Raw genomic sequence first — 19,399 nt, 5'->3', positions numbered from 1 at the left:
AATAGGGATCACCTAGGCCCAGATGAAGTGTAAACGGGTCCCAGACAGAACGTCTTTGGGTGAAGAAACCAAGTTACAAAGGGCCGAGAGATTTCATGGGACCGAGTGAGGTTAGCAAGGCTGAGGTCTGAAGTGAATGGGGCAGTGAGCGGTGCTTCGGGCTCCACTCGAGACGGCACCTCACTGGGCCACATCTCGATTCCCTTCCGGGTGCGGAGGCTGCCCGCGGGGAGACGTGGCAGGGGCGAGACGGGGGGTGCGAGGCGGGTGGCGAGCCGCCCGGAGGAGGACGCGCAGCGCGTGGCCCTGCGGCGCGTCACGTGCAGCGTCGGCGGCCATGGCGGGAAGCGAGCCCCGCAGCGGAGGCAGCGCCCCGCCGCCGCACCACAGCGACTGGAGCCGGCTGGAGGCCGCCATCCTCAGCGGCTGGAGGAACTTCTGGCAGTCGGTGGGCAAGGAGAGGGCAGCGCCGAGGGCCTCCCAAGAGGAGGCGGACGAGGAGGCCAGTACCCTGACGCGGCTGCCGGTGAGTGGCGGCCACCGGACGCGGAGGACCGCGGGCCGGGAGGGGCGCCCCGCTCGGGCGGCCTTGGGGGCCTCGCCGCGCCCCGGCCTGGGTCTGTCCGGTCCTGCAGCCATTCCGGGCCGTGTCGTCACCTGGGAATAACGGTAGAGCAGAGACGCCGAGGCGTTGAGCTTTGGTCCTCCGCCGCGGGACCGATGGTCGCGGCGGAACTCACCGCAGTGGGGGCGCCCCGCTAACCGGCCGGGTCATCCTCACGTCTTCAACCCCCCAAAGCGAGTTTTGGTACTGGAACGCCCTGACGTCATTCAGGAAAAGAGGAGACCACGCCAGACTTTGTGGGTAGCCTGGGGAAGCCTTCAGCGACTGTGTTCTCAAAGGCTCTCACCTCAGGTTCAGGGTCCAGAACCCCTGGGGGACCCCGCCCCCCCCCAACACTCGGCCATGACGCTGTGGCTCTTCTCCCACCGCGCGTTTCAAGCACCGACCCTCACACTTCATTGAGAAGAAGTTACAGGCGCCTCGAGGGGCGACAGGCCACAAGAATTATACACCTCTCATTTATCGTTAAACTCTTCAGGCAGATGGGAAAATGGAGAGACGAAAAATTTCTTCGAAATTATTAAACTCTGTATCTCGGCTGAACTCTCGACACTTGCCTGTGACATCGATCAGAAATTGAAAACTGCAGGCTTAGAATGCCTCCAAGGGTCTCCCTTTTGTAGAGGTTCTTGGAGATAATAGATTTTATGGAGGAACTCAGATGACAGATTTATTCTTTGATTTGCTCTAATGACAAGATCAGAAGTTTGTCAGCTTCATAAAGATTTTATGTTGAAGGCTAGATTATTTCCTTAAGTAGTTTGTTCAAGTGAACGGTGTGGCAAAATATCCGTGAGAAATTAAGAATCTGGTTATTTTGCTTGAAAAATGAATGTTTCGGTGTGTCAAAAATTAAGTGTTCAGTTACGTTTCTCTTTTGGTGGCAGGAAATTAACTTCCAAATAGTAGATTTCATTATTAAGAATACTGACACACCGATCTTTGGTTATCTAGTATAATTCTTTACAAGTTTTGTAATTTATCATGATATAATCATTAAAAAGACAAACTCTTTGGTTGACCTTTGGTTTCCTAGTATAATAAAATAAATTTTATAATTTATTATCAGAAAACAATTTCCAAGATACGTTTTTCATGCCTTTTACCTGTTTGCTGTTTCCATTTCAGATTGACGTACAGCTATATATTTTGTCATTTCTTTCACCTCATGATCTGTGTCAGTTGGGAAGTACCAGCCATTATTGGAATGAAACTGTACGAGATCCAATTCTGTGGAGATATTTTCTGCTGCGGGATCTTCCTTCTTGGTCTTCCGTTGACTGGAAGTCTCTTCCAGATCTAGAAATCTTAAAAAAGCCTATATCTGAGGTCACTGATGGTGCATTTTTTGACTACATGGCAGTGTGAGTATCTAGTTTTATGAATTAAAAAGAAGATATTATATTTGACTATATTACAAGTCAATAGTGTAAATTAGTCTTGGCTCTGCCACTAAATTGAGGATTAAGTTAAATGACTTCCTTCATAGGACCCTTTCGTTTTTCACATGTTGTTATTTGCCTGTGGTGCCTGACTCTAGACTATTTGAATAATTGTAGATAGTTCATATGCCAAGAAGTAAAACACTTGTTAAAATTTTCATTATCTATAGAATACTTGTTATTTTGTTAAATGATGAATACTTTTCTGTGTCCAAAGAAAGAATGATCAGCAATTAGAGACCAGTTCTTTAGCAGGAAAGAACAACATTCTCAAGATTCTGGGAAGTAAGATTTTGTTATCATCCAAAAGCACTGACACTTTTAAATATCGTGTAGCTGAGAGAACTAATGTTCTTGAACAATTGTAATGCATTGGATTCTATGAGGGGTCCCTTTTGTGTGTTTACTTAACGTGATTTTCACGCAAAAAGAAGGTAGTATCCTTGTGTTACAGATGTGGAATTGAGGTTCAAAATGGTTATGGATTTGCCTAAGGTCATATAGCTTATAAGAGACTGTTCTGGTTGGAATCCTATCATGCTGCATTAAACATATAATGTCATTGGGTCTGGATATAACCTCCTTTATTGAGGGCCCCACATTTAAGGCATGGTAAATAAAATTAAAAGATATTTGTGTTTTAGGTAAAGATTTTACTAGCTATAGTATTTTTTTCATATTTAAGGTATTCATATCTTTCCTTATTCTAATGCAGATGCTAAGTCTTGTGAAGCTACTTGATTTAAAATGTATGTGTTATGTTATATATAATTTCAGTAAGTGCTACTGTACTCTCACTAGCTAGTTGTTTTTTCTACATTGTCCCACAACCAAGTATATCATGCTGTGGAACCAAATTTTCCCCAGGAATAATCATAGTAACTACCATTCATGATCATATAAAGTTTTTTTTTTTTATTGAAGTATAATTAACATACAGTGTTATGTTAGTTTCAGGTGTATAATATAATGATTCAACAATTCTATGCACTTTTCAGGGCTCATCTTGATATGTGTTCTGTTAACACCTTTTATATCACTCGTCTCCCTACCAACCTCTCATCTGTCAACTACCAGTTTGTTCTCCGTATTTAAAAGTCTGTTTTTGGTTTTTTTGGTCTCTTTTGTTTTGTTCATTTGTTTTGTTTCTTAAATCTATAAATTAATTTCTGATCCATACAACCCTGGGTTAATTGTTATTGCTTAAATAATGCAGATGAAAAAAACTTAAATTTAGACTATAAGTGGCTTATATAAATAAAGTGGTAAGGTTTGGCTAGATCTACCTAGCCTCAAAGTAGATTTTTTTTTTCCTTCTTGAATTACAAGGTTCCTAAATAAAGATCATTATCTTGTTAGGTTAGTGACTGTCTCAACCAGCTTGATTTAGTTAAAGGGATTTAGGTTTTATTTTTATTTGGGTACTATGTTTTAATTTTTGCTAACATGTAGAATTGCTGATTTAGAAATTTATAGCTATTGAAAGAAACAGTTGTTTTTTTCACATGCTTCTTAGCTGGCTAGGTTATCCATAAGGAACATTTGAGCTTCTGTGTATATGTAACACTTTTTAAACTGTTCCATTAGAGGCTGTTAATAAGAGTACTTAAGAAATTTGGTTAGGGGCACCTGGGTGGCTCAGTTGGTTAAGTGTCTGACTTCGGCTCAAGTTATGATCTTAAGGTTCATGGGTTCGAGCCCCACGTTGGGCTCTGTGCTGACAGCTCAGAGCCTGGAGCCTGCTTTGGATTCTGTGTGTCCCTCTCTCTCTGCCCTAGGCCACTCATGCTCGCTCGCTCTCTCTCTCTCTCTCTCTCTCTCTCTCTCAAAAATAAGTAAGCATGAAAAAAAAATTAAAAAAAAAAGAAATTTGGTTATATTGGTGGACTTAGTGATTTTTTTCTTTTTCTTTTTCTTTTTTTTTTTTTTTTTTTACATCTAGAGATACTTATGCTAACTATCCACGTAGTTTATCTTTAGTGTGTGGTTTTTTCAATCTTGGCACTACTGACATTTCAGACCAGGTGTTTAGACCAGTTGTCCTGTGCACTGTAGGATGTTTAGCAGCATTCTTTACCTCTGTCCACTAGATACCAGTAGCACCACCCGCTGACCCCCAGTTGTAATGACAAAAATGCCTGAGAGTCATAATGACAAAAAAAGGCTGAGAATCACAACTCTATGTAGTGAATTTTTTACAGCTGTAACAAGTGTTAGACCAAGTATTCCATGAGAAAAATCTAAATGAAAGATTAGAGAGTAAGTAACTACTTCCTGGGGAAAACTTTTTCAGCTTCTGGACCACTTCTACTCCCAGAGCGCCTTTGTTTTTTCCTGTCTGGCATTCAGCATACATATTATAATGGTATCTGTCCTCCATGTCCCTCCATGAGGATTCTAACTACATAATTATTATATCTCTTGTGTCTAGCAGGTTCTCAATAAACTATATATTGTTGAATGAATAACTGCCTAGATTTTTTTCTGTCCTGATTTTCTAATTGTGACAATTTTATATAGCTATAAAATGTGCTGTCCATATACAAGAAGATCCTTGAAATCTAGCCGTCCTATGTATGGAGCTGTCACGTCATTTTTACACTCATTGATCATTCAGAATGAACCACGATTTGCTATGTTTGGACCAGGTTTGGAAGAACTGAATACATCTTTGGTGTTGAGCTTGATGTCTTCTCAGGAGCTTTGCCCAACAGCTGGCTTGCCTCAGAGGCAGATTGATGGTAATTTTCATGTTAATCTATAGTATATAATAACTAAAGCACTTTGAACTTGATACTTATGTTGAATAATAAATTAATTTTTAATTAATTACATCTTTGATGTAATGAAATAATAGTAATTTGGTGAATAGGAGCCCCCTCCTTGGTCCCAGTGGGTTGAAAGAATTGATTTACTTTTTTATAAGAGGTGAGCTTTCCTTTATTTTCTCAAGTTTGTGTAATCCAGAATGTAAGATTATATGAAAGTAAGTTATATGTTATCAAGATGTTTGTACAGTATTTACCATATGTTAAAAGAATGTTAACAGCAAAAATCATTCAGCATCTACTGTGTGCAAAGTACTTTGCTATATATTGGAATTTTTAAAAAGACCTCAATTAATACTTTCCTCTTCTTTCTATGAAAATGATAAGTTAGTTGGCATGCAGGAGATATAATAAACATACCTAACAGTATAATCTAGCTTATGCTTTCCTCATTCATTTATCGACAGCACCTATTAGATACTAAAGGTGCAGAGATTTAAAACAAACATCAGCAATCTTTGTCCTGAAGATACTTAGTTTAGGTAAGGGCAGAGACAAGTATGAAGGTGATTCGTGTATGGTATAATTAGCCTCCTGGGTAGAAAGATAAGGGTCAAAGAAGGCTCCATGTTGAACATGATGCCTTATTTGAGTCATTAAGATGAATTAAAAGAGGCCATTAAAATAAGGGTAAAAGTATTATGAGCAGTGAGCACTACATTTCTAAAAGCACAAAATTCTGGATACATGTGACCTTTTGAAGTAGCTCTATGTGTCTACAGTGAGGCTAGGTGAGAAGACACCTGTATGTCATGCTTAAGCATTTGGGAGCTGTCGAAAGATTTTAAGCAGAAGAGCGAGATGATCAAGATTGTATTTGAGAAAGATCTGGCTTCTAAGTGGAAAATTGATTAGAAGAGGCTATAAAGATGTGGAGACTCATTAAGAAACCACTATAATATTGTGAAGAAAGTATGAAGGATACAGTGTTGACTGATTATGTATTGGCAGTATTTCTGATGTGGTTTTCATATTGGATGATGGTGCCATTCACTAGGATAAGGAAACACAGGAGGAGGAGGAGAAACTTTATAGAGATCTATATAGGGAGAATGACAGCCACTCTTTGGAGTATGCTGACTTTGATAACTCTGGGAGATATAAGTAGAGATGCCTGCTATAAGCAATCCACTTGTGTGGAAGCTGCATTAGGGCAGGCTAGCTTTATTCTTGGCTGTCAGGCATGTAATAGATTGTCAACATGTATATTTGATGAATGAATGAACAAATGACTTTGTGGATTACTCTATGCATCCAGATCTTAAGAGTAAGATCTAGGTTAGAAATCAAGATTGGGAAATCATAGGGTGTCTGTGTAGACTTGAGAGTTTTTGAGTATAGAGAGGAATATTGTGAACCAGGTGCTGAAATCTTCAGTGAATGTTTAGAGGAAGGGGTTGTCAAATGTAATAAATAACATCCTAAATGTCATGGATATCATAAATGATGAGGCTGAGGAAGGGGAGATGGTCCTGCAGCTGAATGGTGTGTCCAAAAAGAGATGAAGTTTCAAAGAGAGCTGGTGAGTAATAGGACATGGAAGTGAGGAGTAAAGAGAACATTGACTCCACCTCTTTGTCCTGAGATATGAGAGGATAAGCAATTTTGTTAATTGAGAGTCTTCTGCAAGAAAAGCAGCATTTAAGGGCAGGCCAGTTTCAGATAAGGCTGTGAGGTGGAACACTTTAAGAAGAGGTTGGGGATATGGGGAAATTTGCTGATGATGAAACGTTAATTTTATTCTTCAGACAACAGCAGAAGTGTTTGTTTTGAAAATGCCAATCCAATTATGCCTCAAACGCCACAAGATCAGGGAAGAATAGAGGGATGGGTCATTGGCAAGGTGGTACAGAACAGCATGGAGATCATACTGGGCTGAGGTTAGATGTATTGAGAGGGTAATCTCTGGAAATTAAACTGAGAAAAACAAAAATCAGAGATATAGTAGAATTTGTTTCTTTGATCTCTTTGGGGATCTCTTTGGGGATCTCTTTGGGGAATTTGTGTACCAGACCTGGTGGCCAGGGGACTAGGGTCATGCTTGCAGTCTCAGCCACCAGGATCTCTACCTATGTGTTGCCTGGAATGGTGACATAGGATGGCATGGCGGGTTTATTTAAGTAACTAGATTGGCTGTAATTCATGGATCGATAATATGAAAGATGGAGTTGTCCTAAAGAGGTAAGTAAACGTGAGATTATATTAAGTTGTTTTTGAAGAGCGATGGCTTTGAAGGAAAGAGAAATAATTAGATAGGCATTTTCAAGCCATCTCTCCAGTTGCTGTCAGAAGAGTGGACAGTAGGGGACGAAAGTGGATGTAGGAGACTGGTAAAAAGTGATTGCAAAAGTCCAGGTGATAGGTATGATAATTTAGACTAAAAGGAGGGAGTGAGGATGGAGAGAAATAGATCTAAAAGGACATTTACATAGCAAAAAGAAATAGAGCCATAGAAGAAAGAGGGATCTTTTCATAATGCAAGAGGAGAATCAGCTCCTGAGTGTTAACACATCCAAAGAAGGGAAGATGTTAAGAAAGAAGGACAAATGACAATGTTGAATGATTCAGGTAAAGGTAGTAAGAAGCTAGTGTTTAGCTAGGAGTTTTACATATACAGTCTCATTTAATGCTTACAGTATCTCTAGGAAGTATGTATTTCTCTATTTTGATGTCAAAACTTTGGCTCACAAAATATGACAGTGTGTGGCAAATGCAGATTATAACCCAAGTCTAATTCCAAATTTCACTATCTGCATATTTCCTCAATTTTCTGAGGTGATACTGGTGAGTCCCCATCAATTTATATGTATATATATATATTTAAAAAAATTTTTTTTCTTAATGTTTATTTATTTTTGAGAGAGACCGAGACGGAATGTGAGTGGGTTAGGGGCAGAGAGAGAGGGAGACACAAAATCTGAAGCAGGCTCCAGGCTCTGAGCTGTCAGCAGAGCCCGACGCGGGGCTCAAACTCACGAGCTGTGAGATCATGACCTGAGCCGAAGTCAGACGCTCAAGCGACTGAGCCACCCAGGTGCCCCGACTCCCCATCAATTTAAAAACATTTTCAGAAGGAGAAAAAAGCCATTTCACTGAATGTATACATGGAGCATATGACTAATGAGAAACATAAAAATTGGTAAATGAATCTTGAGGATAGATAGTAGCTGTTATGGTGCAGCTGCTACTGATATGATACAGAAGGGAAAGCTCTAAGCCTAGCAGTTTTTTGTTCTTTATCCATATTTTTATTGCCATATAAATGAAAATTGCATATGGCATCTTTTCTTCAACATAAACATTTCATTTTATTCCAAAGCTGTGTGTAACTTGTCATGGACTTTTTAGTTGCTCATTTTGCTTGCACTGGGTAATTTTTTTCTATCTGATGTTTTTCTATATTTATTAATGACTTGTTTTGATAACTGAAATTTTCTTCTTTAGGTATTGGATCAGGAGTCAGTTTTCAGTTGAGCAACCAACATAAATTCAACATCCTGATATTATATTCCACTACCAGGTAAGGCTGCCTACTTGGTGGCCTACCTGAGGCATCAGGACTTCGATACTTTAGGGGGATGGTGCTTGTTTAGTGTCTGTTTACATTTTATATTTACATTTTTCTTATAGAAAGGAAAGAGATAGAGCAAGAGAAGAACATACAAGTGCTGTTAACAAGATGTTCAGTCTACAGAATGAAGGAGATGATCAGCAAGGAAGCCGGTATAGTGTAATTCCACAAATTCAGAAGGTGTGTGAAGTTGTTGATGGGTTCATCTATGTTGCAAACGCTGAAGCTCATAAAAGTAAGCATTATCTTATTTTCTTTTTAAGAGCATGTTTCTTTTTTTTCTTTTTTTGCAAATTAAATAAGACATTTTTAGGCTTTACTGTGACTTTTTAAGAATATGATGGTTAATTTAATAAATGTGATTCTATGACCATTACTGTTAATAGTGGGCTTTCAAACTTTGATGTGCATTACGATCACTTGGGGAGCTTGTTAAAAACATACCTGCCTGATTCCTACTCTGATGGATTTTAATTCATAGATTTGGGTTGGTTCTTGGGTATCTGTTTTTTTAATGAGCACTTACAGAATTCTGATGCATATCAAAGTTTGATACTATAACTACATAGTATTTCTTTGCTGTATGCTTCTGCACTTGTTATTGATGTTTTGTCTGCTTCTGGTTCTGTTCAAATAATTTATGCAGATAACTGAAAAATTTTTACCTTTGTTTCAGTTGTCCAGATGTGTGGGGTGGAGTATTTAATTAAGTAGATTAGTTAACACTCACTACGTATTCAGAATAATTGCCCTTCACATTGTTATTTAGGCATAAAATCAGAGTATTACTGGGTCACAAGCGAGTATTATAATTTTTCTCCAAAATCTTTTGTGAATAAGTTAGGGCATGAATATATAATACATTGTCCTCACTCAGAACAAGGTAGCAGTAGCCACTCAACTGCCGAAAGAATTTAAAGTTTATGATGCACTGAAGTTAACCACAGCAGCAAAAGCTAAGTCCAGCTCAACTACTGACTGGTTGGACTCAACCACTGCATTAGTCACCTAACAGAAGAAGCAGCATGCCCCTGTCTGGGAATAGATTTTCTTTAACTCAGTCTCTACTGTTCTTTTACATAAAATATTTAACATTAAATTAAAAATTATAAGACACAAAAAAATAAAAAACGACCCATTGTCCAGAGACAAAGCAATCAGTGGAATCAGACCCAGAGATGACCCAGATGTTGCCACTCTCAGGGACATTGAAATAACTATGATTAATATGTTAAAGGATCTAGTGGAAAAAGTGGAAAATATGTGTGAACAGATAGGGATTTTCAGCAGAGGAGGAGGAAGTTATGAAAACATAAAATGGGAATGCTAAATGTGAATATATAACAGGTGAACGGGAAACAGGTGAACAGTTTCCTTAATAGACTTAAGGAAATAAACCTTTGGTGAACCTGAAGATAAATTAATTGAAATTATCCAAATTAAAACATAGAGAAAAGAGGAGTGGGGAGCATCTAAGAACTGGGGGAACCCATCAAGGGAAACAACTGAGGGGTCAGCATACTTTTTCTTAAGAGGCCACATAGTAAATATTTTAGGTGTATAATAAGCCATATGATCTCTCACAGTTACTCGGCTCGGCTGTTAAAGTGCAAAAGTAGCCATAGGGAATTTATAGTGAATGGGCATGACTGTTTTAGAAAAAATTTATATTTATAAAAACAGATCCATAGAATGTAGTATTGCCAATCCCTGATCTAACTCATGTGTAACTGATCGTCCCAAAACATGAAGAAATAAAATAAGGAAAAAGAAATTTTTGAACAGATAATGGCCAAATGTATTTCAAAATAACTAAAAGACAACAGACCATAGATCCAAGATACTCAGAGAACTCCAAATAAATAAATAAATAAAATACATAAGTAAAAAATACATCTAGATACATTATAGCCAAACTGATGAAAACCAAAGACTAAGAGATTATCTTGAAGGCAGTGAAAGCAAAAGGAAGCATACATAGAGAGGGCCAAAGATAAAGACACAGAATTCCTGAAAGAATTGCTGAAGGCAGTGAAGGGAAGTCTTTACAGTATTGTAAAGCAGGAAAAATCTTACATCCAGCAAAGGTACCTTTCAAAAATGAAGACAGAATCAAGACTTTCAGACAAAACCTGAGAAAGTTCATTATCTGCAGATTTGCATTACAAGAAATATTAAAGAAAGCTCTTCAAGCAGAAGACTGTGATACCAGATAGAAAATTGGATCTTAAAAAAAAAAAAGAGGAGCCCTGGGATGGCTACACTGTTTCTATATATATATATATATATATATATGTCCATATGTATATATGTCCATATATATATATATATGTCCATATACTTTCCCTTAATTTAACTTTTTTATAATTATGTGAAGGAAAAATAATAACAATTATCGTGGGGGCACCTGGTTGGCTCAGTCAGTTGAACGTCCGACTTCGGCTCAGGTCATGATCTCATGACTCGTGAGTTCGAGCCCCATGTCGGGCTCTGTGCTGACAGCTCAGAGCCTGGAGCCTGCTTTGGATTCTGTGTCTCCCTTTCTCTCTGCCCCTCCTCTGCTTGCATGCTGTCTTTCTCTCTCTCAAAAATAAAAAAAAAACATAAAAAATAAAAAAAAATAATGTATTTGTGGCTATATGATATTTTTAAGATATATAATAATACAAACAGCATGGAAGAGAACAAATGGAAATTCACCGGTACAAGGTTCTCCTATATGTAAAGTTGTATAATACTAAGTAGACTGTTACAAGTTAAAAATGTACATTGTAAATCCTTGAGCAACCACTAAAAAATGTGTGAGAGACGTACAATTAAATAAGTCGGTAGTTAAGGTAAAATGGAATCATTACAAAACACAGTCCAAAGAAGGTAGGATAAAGGAACAAAGAACAGATGGGACAAGTAAAAAAATCTAAGAGATCTATGATAGATTTAAATGGACCCTGTTGATAATCACATTATAATGTTCATTCATTTTCTATTAATATATAACAGATTCTCTCCAACCTAGTGGCTTAAAACAACACCTGTTTATTAGCCTATAGTTCTCTATATCAGAAGTTTGCACAGCATGGTTGGGTTCTCAGCTTAGGGTTTTACAGGCTGAAATCAGGGTGAGATGGGTTGCATCACTTTCTGGTGGCTCTGGGGAAAAATCTGCTTCCTAACTCACTGAAATTACTGGCTGAATTCCGTTCCTTACTGTTGTAGGACTGAGCTGTTTTCTTACTGACTGTCAGCTGGGGCTGAATCAGCTTTTAGAAGCTATCTTCATTTCTTGCCTTGTGACTCCCTCTTGTCTTCAGATCCAGCCAATACAGAATCTTTCTCACCAAGAGAACTTCATCTCTTCTCTTAGGTCAGCTTCACTGAGGATAATCTCTCATTCTTGAAGTCATATTTGTCTTATCATGTAGTCTGCTCAGGGCAGTGATATCCCATCACTGATTCTAGATTCCTCCCACACTTGAAGGGTAAGAGATTATACAATGGTGTGAATCATTGGGAGACCTTTTAGAATTTTGACTACCTCACAATGTCAATGATTTATACGCTCCAAAGAAAGGCAAAGATTGCTAGTTTTAATAAAGAGCTGGATTCAACTATATGTTTAAATTGTTTAAACTAAGGCCTTTGAAAGAAAGGGTAGTTTTAGCTACAAGATTTGTGAGAGGAAAATATCTATATCAAAGTATTTTTATTTTCAAACTGTAAAGACATCTGAATGGTACTGTGACTATTTTTGCCCTCTAATATTACCAAAATTCCTATCCTTGAAGACTACTTAATGTAATTTTATGATAGATCGTAAATGAACAGCTGTTAATAAACAGCAATATAGGCACTTTATTATGTTTGGATCCTGGTGATTTTTTTTTATTTCCTTGTTTTGTTTATTTTAAAAATCACTATAAGTAATGCAAATTAAGGGTTTGACTACATTCTCTAGGACATGAATGGCAAGATGAATTTTCTCGTATTATGGCAATGACAGATCCAGCTTTTGGATCTTCAGGAAGACCTATGCTGGTTTTATCTTGTATTTCTCAAGCAGATGTAAAAAGAATGCCTTGTTTTTATTTGGCTCATGAGCTGCGTCTAAATCTTCTGAACCACCCATGGATGGTAAGGTCTTACTTTCTCTGGTGAGAAAAATCTTACTTTTATTTTTCACTATTCTCTATTTGATTTTATTCTTTCCTACTCATTCTCTTTAATGAAATCACATTCTAAAGTTAGTTTTAATAGCTTAATCAGTGGGAGATAGTCAGTTGGTATCACTGTTTCACCTGATCAATTTGTTCTCTACTTGCCTTTCCTACCATAGATACAGTAAATCAGTTGGCCATTGTTTTTTTTTTTTTTTTTTTTGACGTTGGTGTCATGTTTTTTTTAAACATGAATGTATTATGCTCTAACGGTCATCAAAAATGCAAGTTCTATCTTACTATTTCTTGCTTTCCAAATTTTATTTTACTCATGGAACCCTTTCTTCAATGACACCTTACATGAAAGCTCCTAGGTAAAATAAAGAAAAATTAAAATTGGAAATACTTATGCTTAAAAAGTTACAGGATTTTCTTCCTTCCTCCCCCTACACCTTCCACAGAGCCCTGAAGACTCTTTGGAACACAGTTCGAAACAACTGATAAAGGCGTCCCTTCCTGGGTGGTGGGAGTTTTAGTTTACCATTAAGAAGAGTGGCAGTCTTTTAAAAAATTTTTTTTTAAACGTTTATTTATTTTTGAGACATAGAGAGACAGAGCATGAACGGGGAGAGGGTCAGAGAGAGAGAGGGAGACACAGAATCTGAAACAGGCTCCAGGTTCTGAGCTGTCAGCACAGAGCATGACGCGGGGCTTGAACTCACGAACCACTAGATCATGACCTGAGCCGAAGTCTGACGCTTAACCAACTGAGCCACCCAGGCGCCCCAAGAAGAGTGGCAGTCTCAAAGACACGTTTTTGCAACTGGATATCACATTTATCATCTGAGTAGCTGGATTCTTTCAAAAATGTTTTAATTTTCAAAGTGGATATTTTGGAGAATTTTTTTTTTTCTGATACAAACAAGTCATTGAAATGATAGTTCTTCCCATTCCCAAAGCTGAGTTCTAAGATACGTAATAAGCCTTATATTGGTAATAAATTATAGACATAAGAGAAGATCATATTTTTTTTTATCTAAGTTACATAGAAGACAAAATTTGAATGACTCACCCAAAGTTTATTGGGATTTTTTAAACTGTATTCTTTTGTTAGTATCTAGAAAAATGTTTCTTTTAATCATAAGATTTTGGACTCAGTTTCTTACAGTGATCTCTCTTATCTGCTCATAGGTCCAGGATACAGAGGCTGAAACTCTAACTGGTTTTTTGAATGGCATTCAGTGGATTCTTGAAGAAGTAGAGTCTAAGCATGCAAGATGATCCTTCTTTTAGACCTTGAGAACTGAAACCATTTGAAACCTGTTACTGAGGTCATGATGTGGATATTTGCTCAGTCAGCTCATTTTGTCCTGCCTTTTTGCAGGTGGGCTTTATGTTGGAACAGCTGTAGCTGCTATGTTTTTTACATGATTTTTACTTTTTACCTTAAATCAATTACAAGAAAAAAACTTTCAGTGCTAGTATTTAGCCCCAAAATGAACCCTTTAAGATTTTTTTGATAACTTTTATATTTTTCTTTTTTAAAATATTAAATTCTAGAAAAAACAAGTTTGTACCTCTGTCATTCCTTGTGATTTCTCTTTTCAGTTCAGAGATTGCCCTGGTGGAAAATACCAAATTTGCCAAATTTTCTATAGGTTCTTTTCAAGGGTCCTTAACTGGTTATCAGAAGCTTTTATGTATTCTTAATAAATATATTGCTTATAGGCTGGAATATTCTTTGGAATTGCATTTAATATTACGGTCATACAACTTCTGGGTTTTCTCCTGAGACAGTAGAAATTAACTTGGTATCATATTTAATACTAATTAAGTGAAAATAACTTTCCTGGAAGTTCTTGCTATTTCAGATAACTTTGAAGGCTCATAAGGTTCTAAAGTCAAATTGTATTCCATCCTCCTAGAGAAAACATTCCATTAAGACATGTTCATAAGACATCCTCACAAATTGCACTTTGCAGAGGAAATGTTACAGCTTTCCTGTCACATTGGAAGTGAGGAATTTTAAGATTGTAATAAAAAGAGCATAGTATTTGCGTTAGCATTAGGGTTAGTGTTAAAAAAAAAAAGTGTAGTAGTATTAGTGGCACTGGACCCAAGATATAGCCTACAACCTATGAGTGGGTGCTACTCCAAAAAAGGTAACTCCTGTGTCTTGGGTACACTCATCCAGAACTTGGTTTCAGCAGCATGGTAGTCGGGGACTGGATGGGAAATGCTAACATCCTGCTCCTGGGAAGATATTTCTCCAACTTAGGTAGTATGGTTTTGCTTCCTTGGCTGCCACAGTCTAGATTGGCATTTCCATCTTGCTGAGTTAGAGGAGGGAAGGAGGCAGTGAGTCTTGGCTCAAATCCCAGACACTTGATGTTCTTACTGAGTTTTAGTGGACTTTTAAAAAATGCTTCTTCATTTGCTGTATGCTTTGGGGACCATTTACAGAGTCTTTAAATGGTGTTTGTTTAAAAATAATTTTCTCCAGTTTGTCTAGGGAGATATTCCATGGAATTCCTTATGTTATTATGCCAATATTTCCTTTTCTTATTTGTAGTTTGTCACCTCATTGATTTCTGATATTGGTAACTTGTGTCATTTTTCTTCTTGAGCAGTCTGGCTGAAATTTTATTCTCAAACACCTTTTGGTTTTTATTGATTTATTCTGCATTTCATTGATTTATGCTCTAACTTCTCTTTTTCTGCTTTACAATTTTTTTGAACTTTCATTTTCTCTTTTCTAGTTCCTTTTTTTCATTTCTATTATTTAAGATAGAAATTTAGGTATTTGATTCTCGTTTTTTTAAAATAAGCATTTAAAGCTATCTATTTTCTCCTAAGCCCTCTATAGCAGCATGAACACATTTTGAAATATTTTGTATTTATTATTATGCAGTTAAAATGTATTCTAATGCCTTGAGATTACTTTTCAATCCATGGATTATTTAGTAGTATTGTTTTAGTGTTGTTTAATATCTATTACCTATATATTTGGTAATTTGTCAATATTTGCTATTGACATGTAATTAAATCTCTTTTTTCAGAGAGCACACTCTAAAATTTCAATCTGTTTAAATTTGTTGAGTCTTGCTTTGTGGCCCAGCTTTATGGTCTATTCTGGTGAATATGCTACATGAACTTGAAAAGAGTTTATATTCTGTAGTTGTTAGGTAGAATATTTTATAGCTATCTATTAGCTCAAAACCATTGATAATTTTCAGATTCTATATTGGCTACATTGATTTTTCTTAAAGATTTTATGTTTAATCTCTACATGCAACATGGGGCTCAAACCTGCTAAACTGAGATCAGGAGTCACATGCTCCACTGACTGAGCCAAAGGGTGCCCCATATTGATTTTTATATAGTTGTATCAGTTACCAGTAGTCATTAAAATTCTTAAGTATGGGATGGGAGGGAGGGGAGGGTGGGTGATGGGTATTGAGGGAGGGCACCTTTTGGGATGAGCACTGGGTGTTGTATGGGAACCAATTTGACAATAAATTTCATATATTGGAAAAAAAATTCTTAAGTATGATTATAGAATTGCCTATTTTTCCTTTTAACTGTCAGCTTTTGCTTACTGAGTTTTGATGATGGTTTAAGGTGCACATACATATATGACTTTTATTTTCCTGATGAATCGATCCTTCTATCATTAATAATGGTCTTTTTGCCGATAACACTCATTGGGTTTGAAACCCATTCTCTAATATTAATATAACCCCTTCAGGATTTAAAAAATGAAACGCTGTTCTCATGGTATATCCTTCAACCTAAATCTGTCTTTAAATTTTAAGTGTGTCTCTTGCAGATAGAATATAGCAAATTTTGCTTTTTCTTTTTCCATTCTGGCAATACCTACATTTTAATTAGAATGTTTAAGTCATTTACATCTAATGTAATTATGGATAGGATTGGTTTCAGATCTATCATTTTATTATTTGTTTATCCCCTCTTTACTATTGTGTCTATTCTTTCTGTTTTGGATATTTCAGTATTTTTTAGAAATCAATTTAAGTTTTTCTGTTAGCTTTTTTTAGCATGTCTCTGAATTTTTTAGAGGTTGCTCTAGTGATTGCAGTGTATTTCCTTAGCTTTTGAAAGTTTTCTTATAGTTAACATTGTTCCAATTTGTATAATATGTGGAAATGGTGTAACTGTGTAAGTTTTATTCTTCTCACCACTCTTTGCTACAGCTGTGAAATGCATTATACCGGCATATGTTATAAATCCCAGAAGACAGTGTTAATAGATTTTGCTAAAACCAGTCCATATATATTATAAGGAAATTAAAAGAAGAAACATTTTACAAAATAATGAAAGTGGTCTTATATTTTTTTAAGATATATAAAATACTTGGTTGACATTTTTATTTTTTCAGCCCTCTCAAGATGGTTTTTTGTTCTCTTCTAAGCTTTGTAATTTCTGATAAAAAGTTATTTAATAATTGCATTTTTATTCTCTTGCATGTAATTTACCCCTTTTTTTTCTTCTTTCATGTTTACTTTTTATCTTGGCTTCCAGCAGTTTAACTACAGTGTGCCTAGATATGGCCTTGTTTATTATTATCCATCTTGGGAGTTACTAGGCATATTGAATATTGAAATTCATGTCATTCACCAAGTTTGTGAAATTTTTGGTCACTATTTCTTCAAATATATTTTCCTCCCCATTCATTTTTCCTCCTTGGGTCTATATTGTGTAACACATGCGTTAACAGAATTCGTTATTATTTTAACCTGTTTCTGAGGCTTTGCTCATTGTTTTCAGTGGTGTTTTTTTTTCTCTGTTATTCAGTTTGGATAATTTCAATTGATTTATCTTCAGGTTTTCAAACTCTTATTTTTATCTATGTTTTGTTAAATCAATCTTGTGATTGATTATAATTTATTATTTTATTGGTTCTATAATTTCCTTTTGGTTCTTTTTTTTTTTTAATTCTATTTTTCTCAGATTTCCTTTTTTTTTTTTTTTTTCATTGAGGGCATATGTTCCTTTACATCAGTGAGAGTGGTTGTAATAGCTCCTTTAAAATCCTGTCTGGGGCACCTGGGTGGCTCAGTCATTAAGCGTCCAACTCTTGGTTTTGGCTCAGGTCATGATCTCATGGTTTGTGAGTTCAAGCCCCGTGTCTGGCTCTCTGTTGACAGCGTGGAGCCTGCTTGGGATTCTCTCTCTCCCTCTTTCCCTCCCCTACTCTCTCTCTCTCTCAAAATAAATAAATAAACTTAGAAAAATTTAAAAAAAATCTTGTCTGCCAATTCCATATCTGGAAGGGCTGGTTTTACAGGTTGGTTTTCTTTTATTAAAGGAATGGGTGCCATTTTCATTTCTTTTGTATCTTGCAGAATTTGTATTAATATGAATGATAAGTTGTTGAGACTCTAGCTTCTGCTATTTTTTTCTGATAAGTGTTATTTCTGTTGTTTAAACAATTAACATGGTTAAACGTAAATTGCAAACTCTGTTTCTTGGGCAACAGTTCCACATTCAGTTTATCTTTTTTCTCCAAATGAGCACCTTAAGTTGGTCTTTCACACAAAGTTTAGCCAAAGATATAGACAGAGAATTTAGTGATTTTTTTTCCCCTGGAGTTTTCTTTTCTGAGATGACTTCTTTCTTGGCCTGAACAAAATCAAGACATTTTTCTGCTTTTCAGATCTGCTCTCTTGTCTTTTCCCAGAATTCCTGTTGAGGGCTCAACAGTTTATTTTCACATTTGGAGTTCTTACATTTGCAATTTGGTATATCAAACATAGTGTCATGAAAAGTGTCAGTGTTGGGAGGTGCTTAGATGGCTCAGTCGGTTGAGCATCGGACTTCAGTTCAGGCCATGATCTTGCAGTTTACGGGTTTGAGTCCCACATTGGGCTTTGTGTTGACAGTGTGGAGCCTGCTTGGGATTCTCTGTCTCCCTCTCTCTATCCCCCTCCCCCACTTGTGTTTTCTCTCTGTCAAAAATAAATATTTAAAAAAAGTGTCAGTGGTATTTTTCTTATCCAGCAAAATTTATGACAGACCTGCTGTTCCATCCACACGTACCCAGAATAGGCAGTTGGTCCCATAAGAGCAACAGTTCTTTGAGCACTAACGAGACCTGTTTTATCCTTGGAATTTATTTAGACTTTTTGTACTTACTGCTCTTTGATGGCTTAAAGTATAATTTTCATTTTATTCTGTTTTCTTATTGCTGTAACGATCATTTGTGACCTACATTCTATCTGAAAGTAAGCAAAATTCTTAGCGGTTTTTATACTGTCTCTTAAACACCGTATAATTTCTAGATCAGTGTTTATTTGTCAAAAAGTTTCTAGCATTATGTATACACAGTAGCTGGACTATATTGATCATTACTATACATTGAGAAGAGTTCTCATGTCTTATTTCCCCTTGATTTTCTGTATTATTTCATTTTTACTATAAAGTATGAGGACTTTTTTTTTTTTTTCCTCTCAAGGAAATTATATTTGCCTTCACATTCTTTGATCCTTGGAAGAGGTCCTCAGCAACTTTTCATAACATTTCAGATCTGACCCTTGCTACAGTCTCAACAAATTAAATATATTTAAATTTATTTATTTATTTATTTATTTTAAAAAAAAATTTTTTTTTTCAACGTTTATTTATTTTTTGGGACAGAGAGAGACAGAGCATGAATGGGGGAGGGGCAGAGAGAGAGGGAGACACAGAATCGGAAACAGGCTCCAGGCTCTTGAGCCATCAGCCCAGAGCCTGACGCGGGGCTCGAACTCATGGACCGC

At 36.7% G+C, this 19,399-nt stretch overlaps 1 protein-coding gene across 13 annotated transcripts in view; it reads left to right on the top strand.

The window, feature by feature from the left end:
* The window catches only part of FBXO4 (F-box protein 4), a 55,988-nt gene continuing 36,589 nt past the window's right edge, over positions 1 to 19,399 (top strand). The window contains exons 1-8 of one of the 13 annotated variants that reach the window (XR_006585501.1): positions 265 to 526; positions 1,754 to 1,989; positions 4,588 to 4,808; positions 8,340 to 8,415; positions 8,526 to 8,701; positions 12,422 to 12,597; positions 13,812 to 14,004; positions 17,987 to 19,192. Coding sequence is in view for 12 of the 13 variants with exons in the window: in XM_003981435.6 (XP_003981484.3) it covers positions 338 to 526; positions 1,754 to 1,989; positions 4,588 to 4,808; positions 8,340 to 8,415; positions 8,526 to 8,701; positions 12,422 to 12,597; positions 13,812 to 13,901 (1,164 nt within the window). In the remaining variant the exon portion in view is untranslated. The other 12 variants (XM_045037613.1, XM_023238762.2, XM_023238759.2 and 9 more) reach the window with 12 other exon arrangements.

The sequence above is a fragment of the Felis catus genome, chromosome A1 (genome assembly GCF_018350175.1).
Source record: "Felis catus isolate Fca126 chromosome A1, F.catus_Fca126_mat1.0, whole genome shotgun sequence".
In the NCBI taxonomy this organism is placed as follows: domain Eukaryota; kingdom Metazoa; phylum Chordata; class Mammalia; order Carnivora; family Felidae; genus Felis; species Felis catus.
Note: the sequence above shows the minus strand (reverse complement) of the source record. Positions and strands in the feature narration are given on the sequence as shown.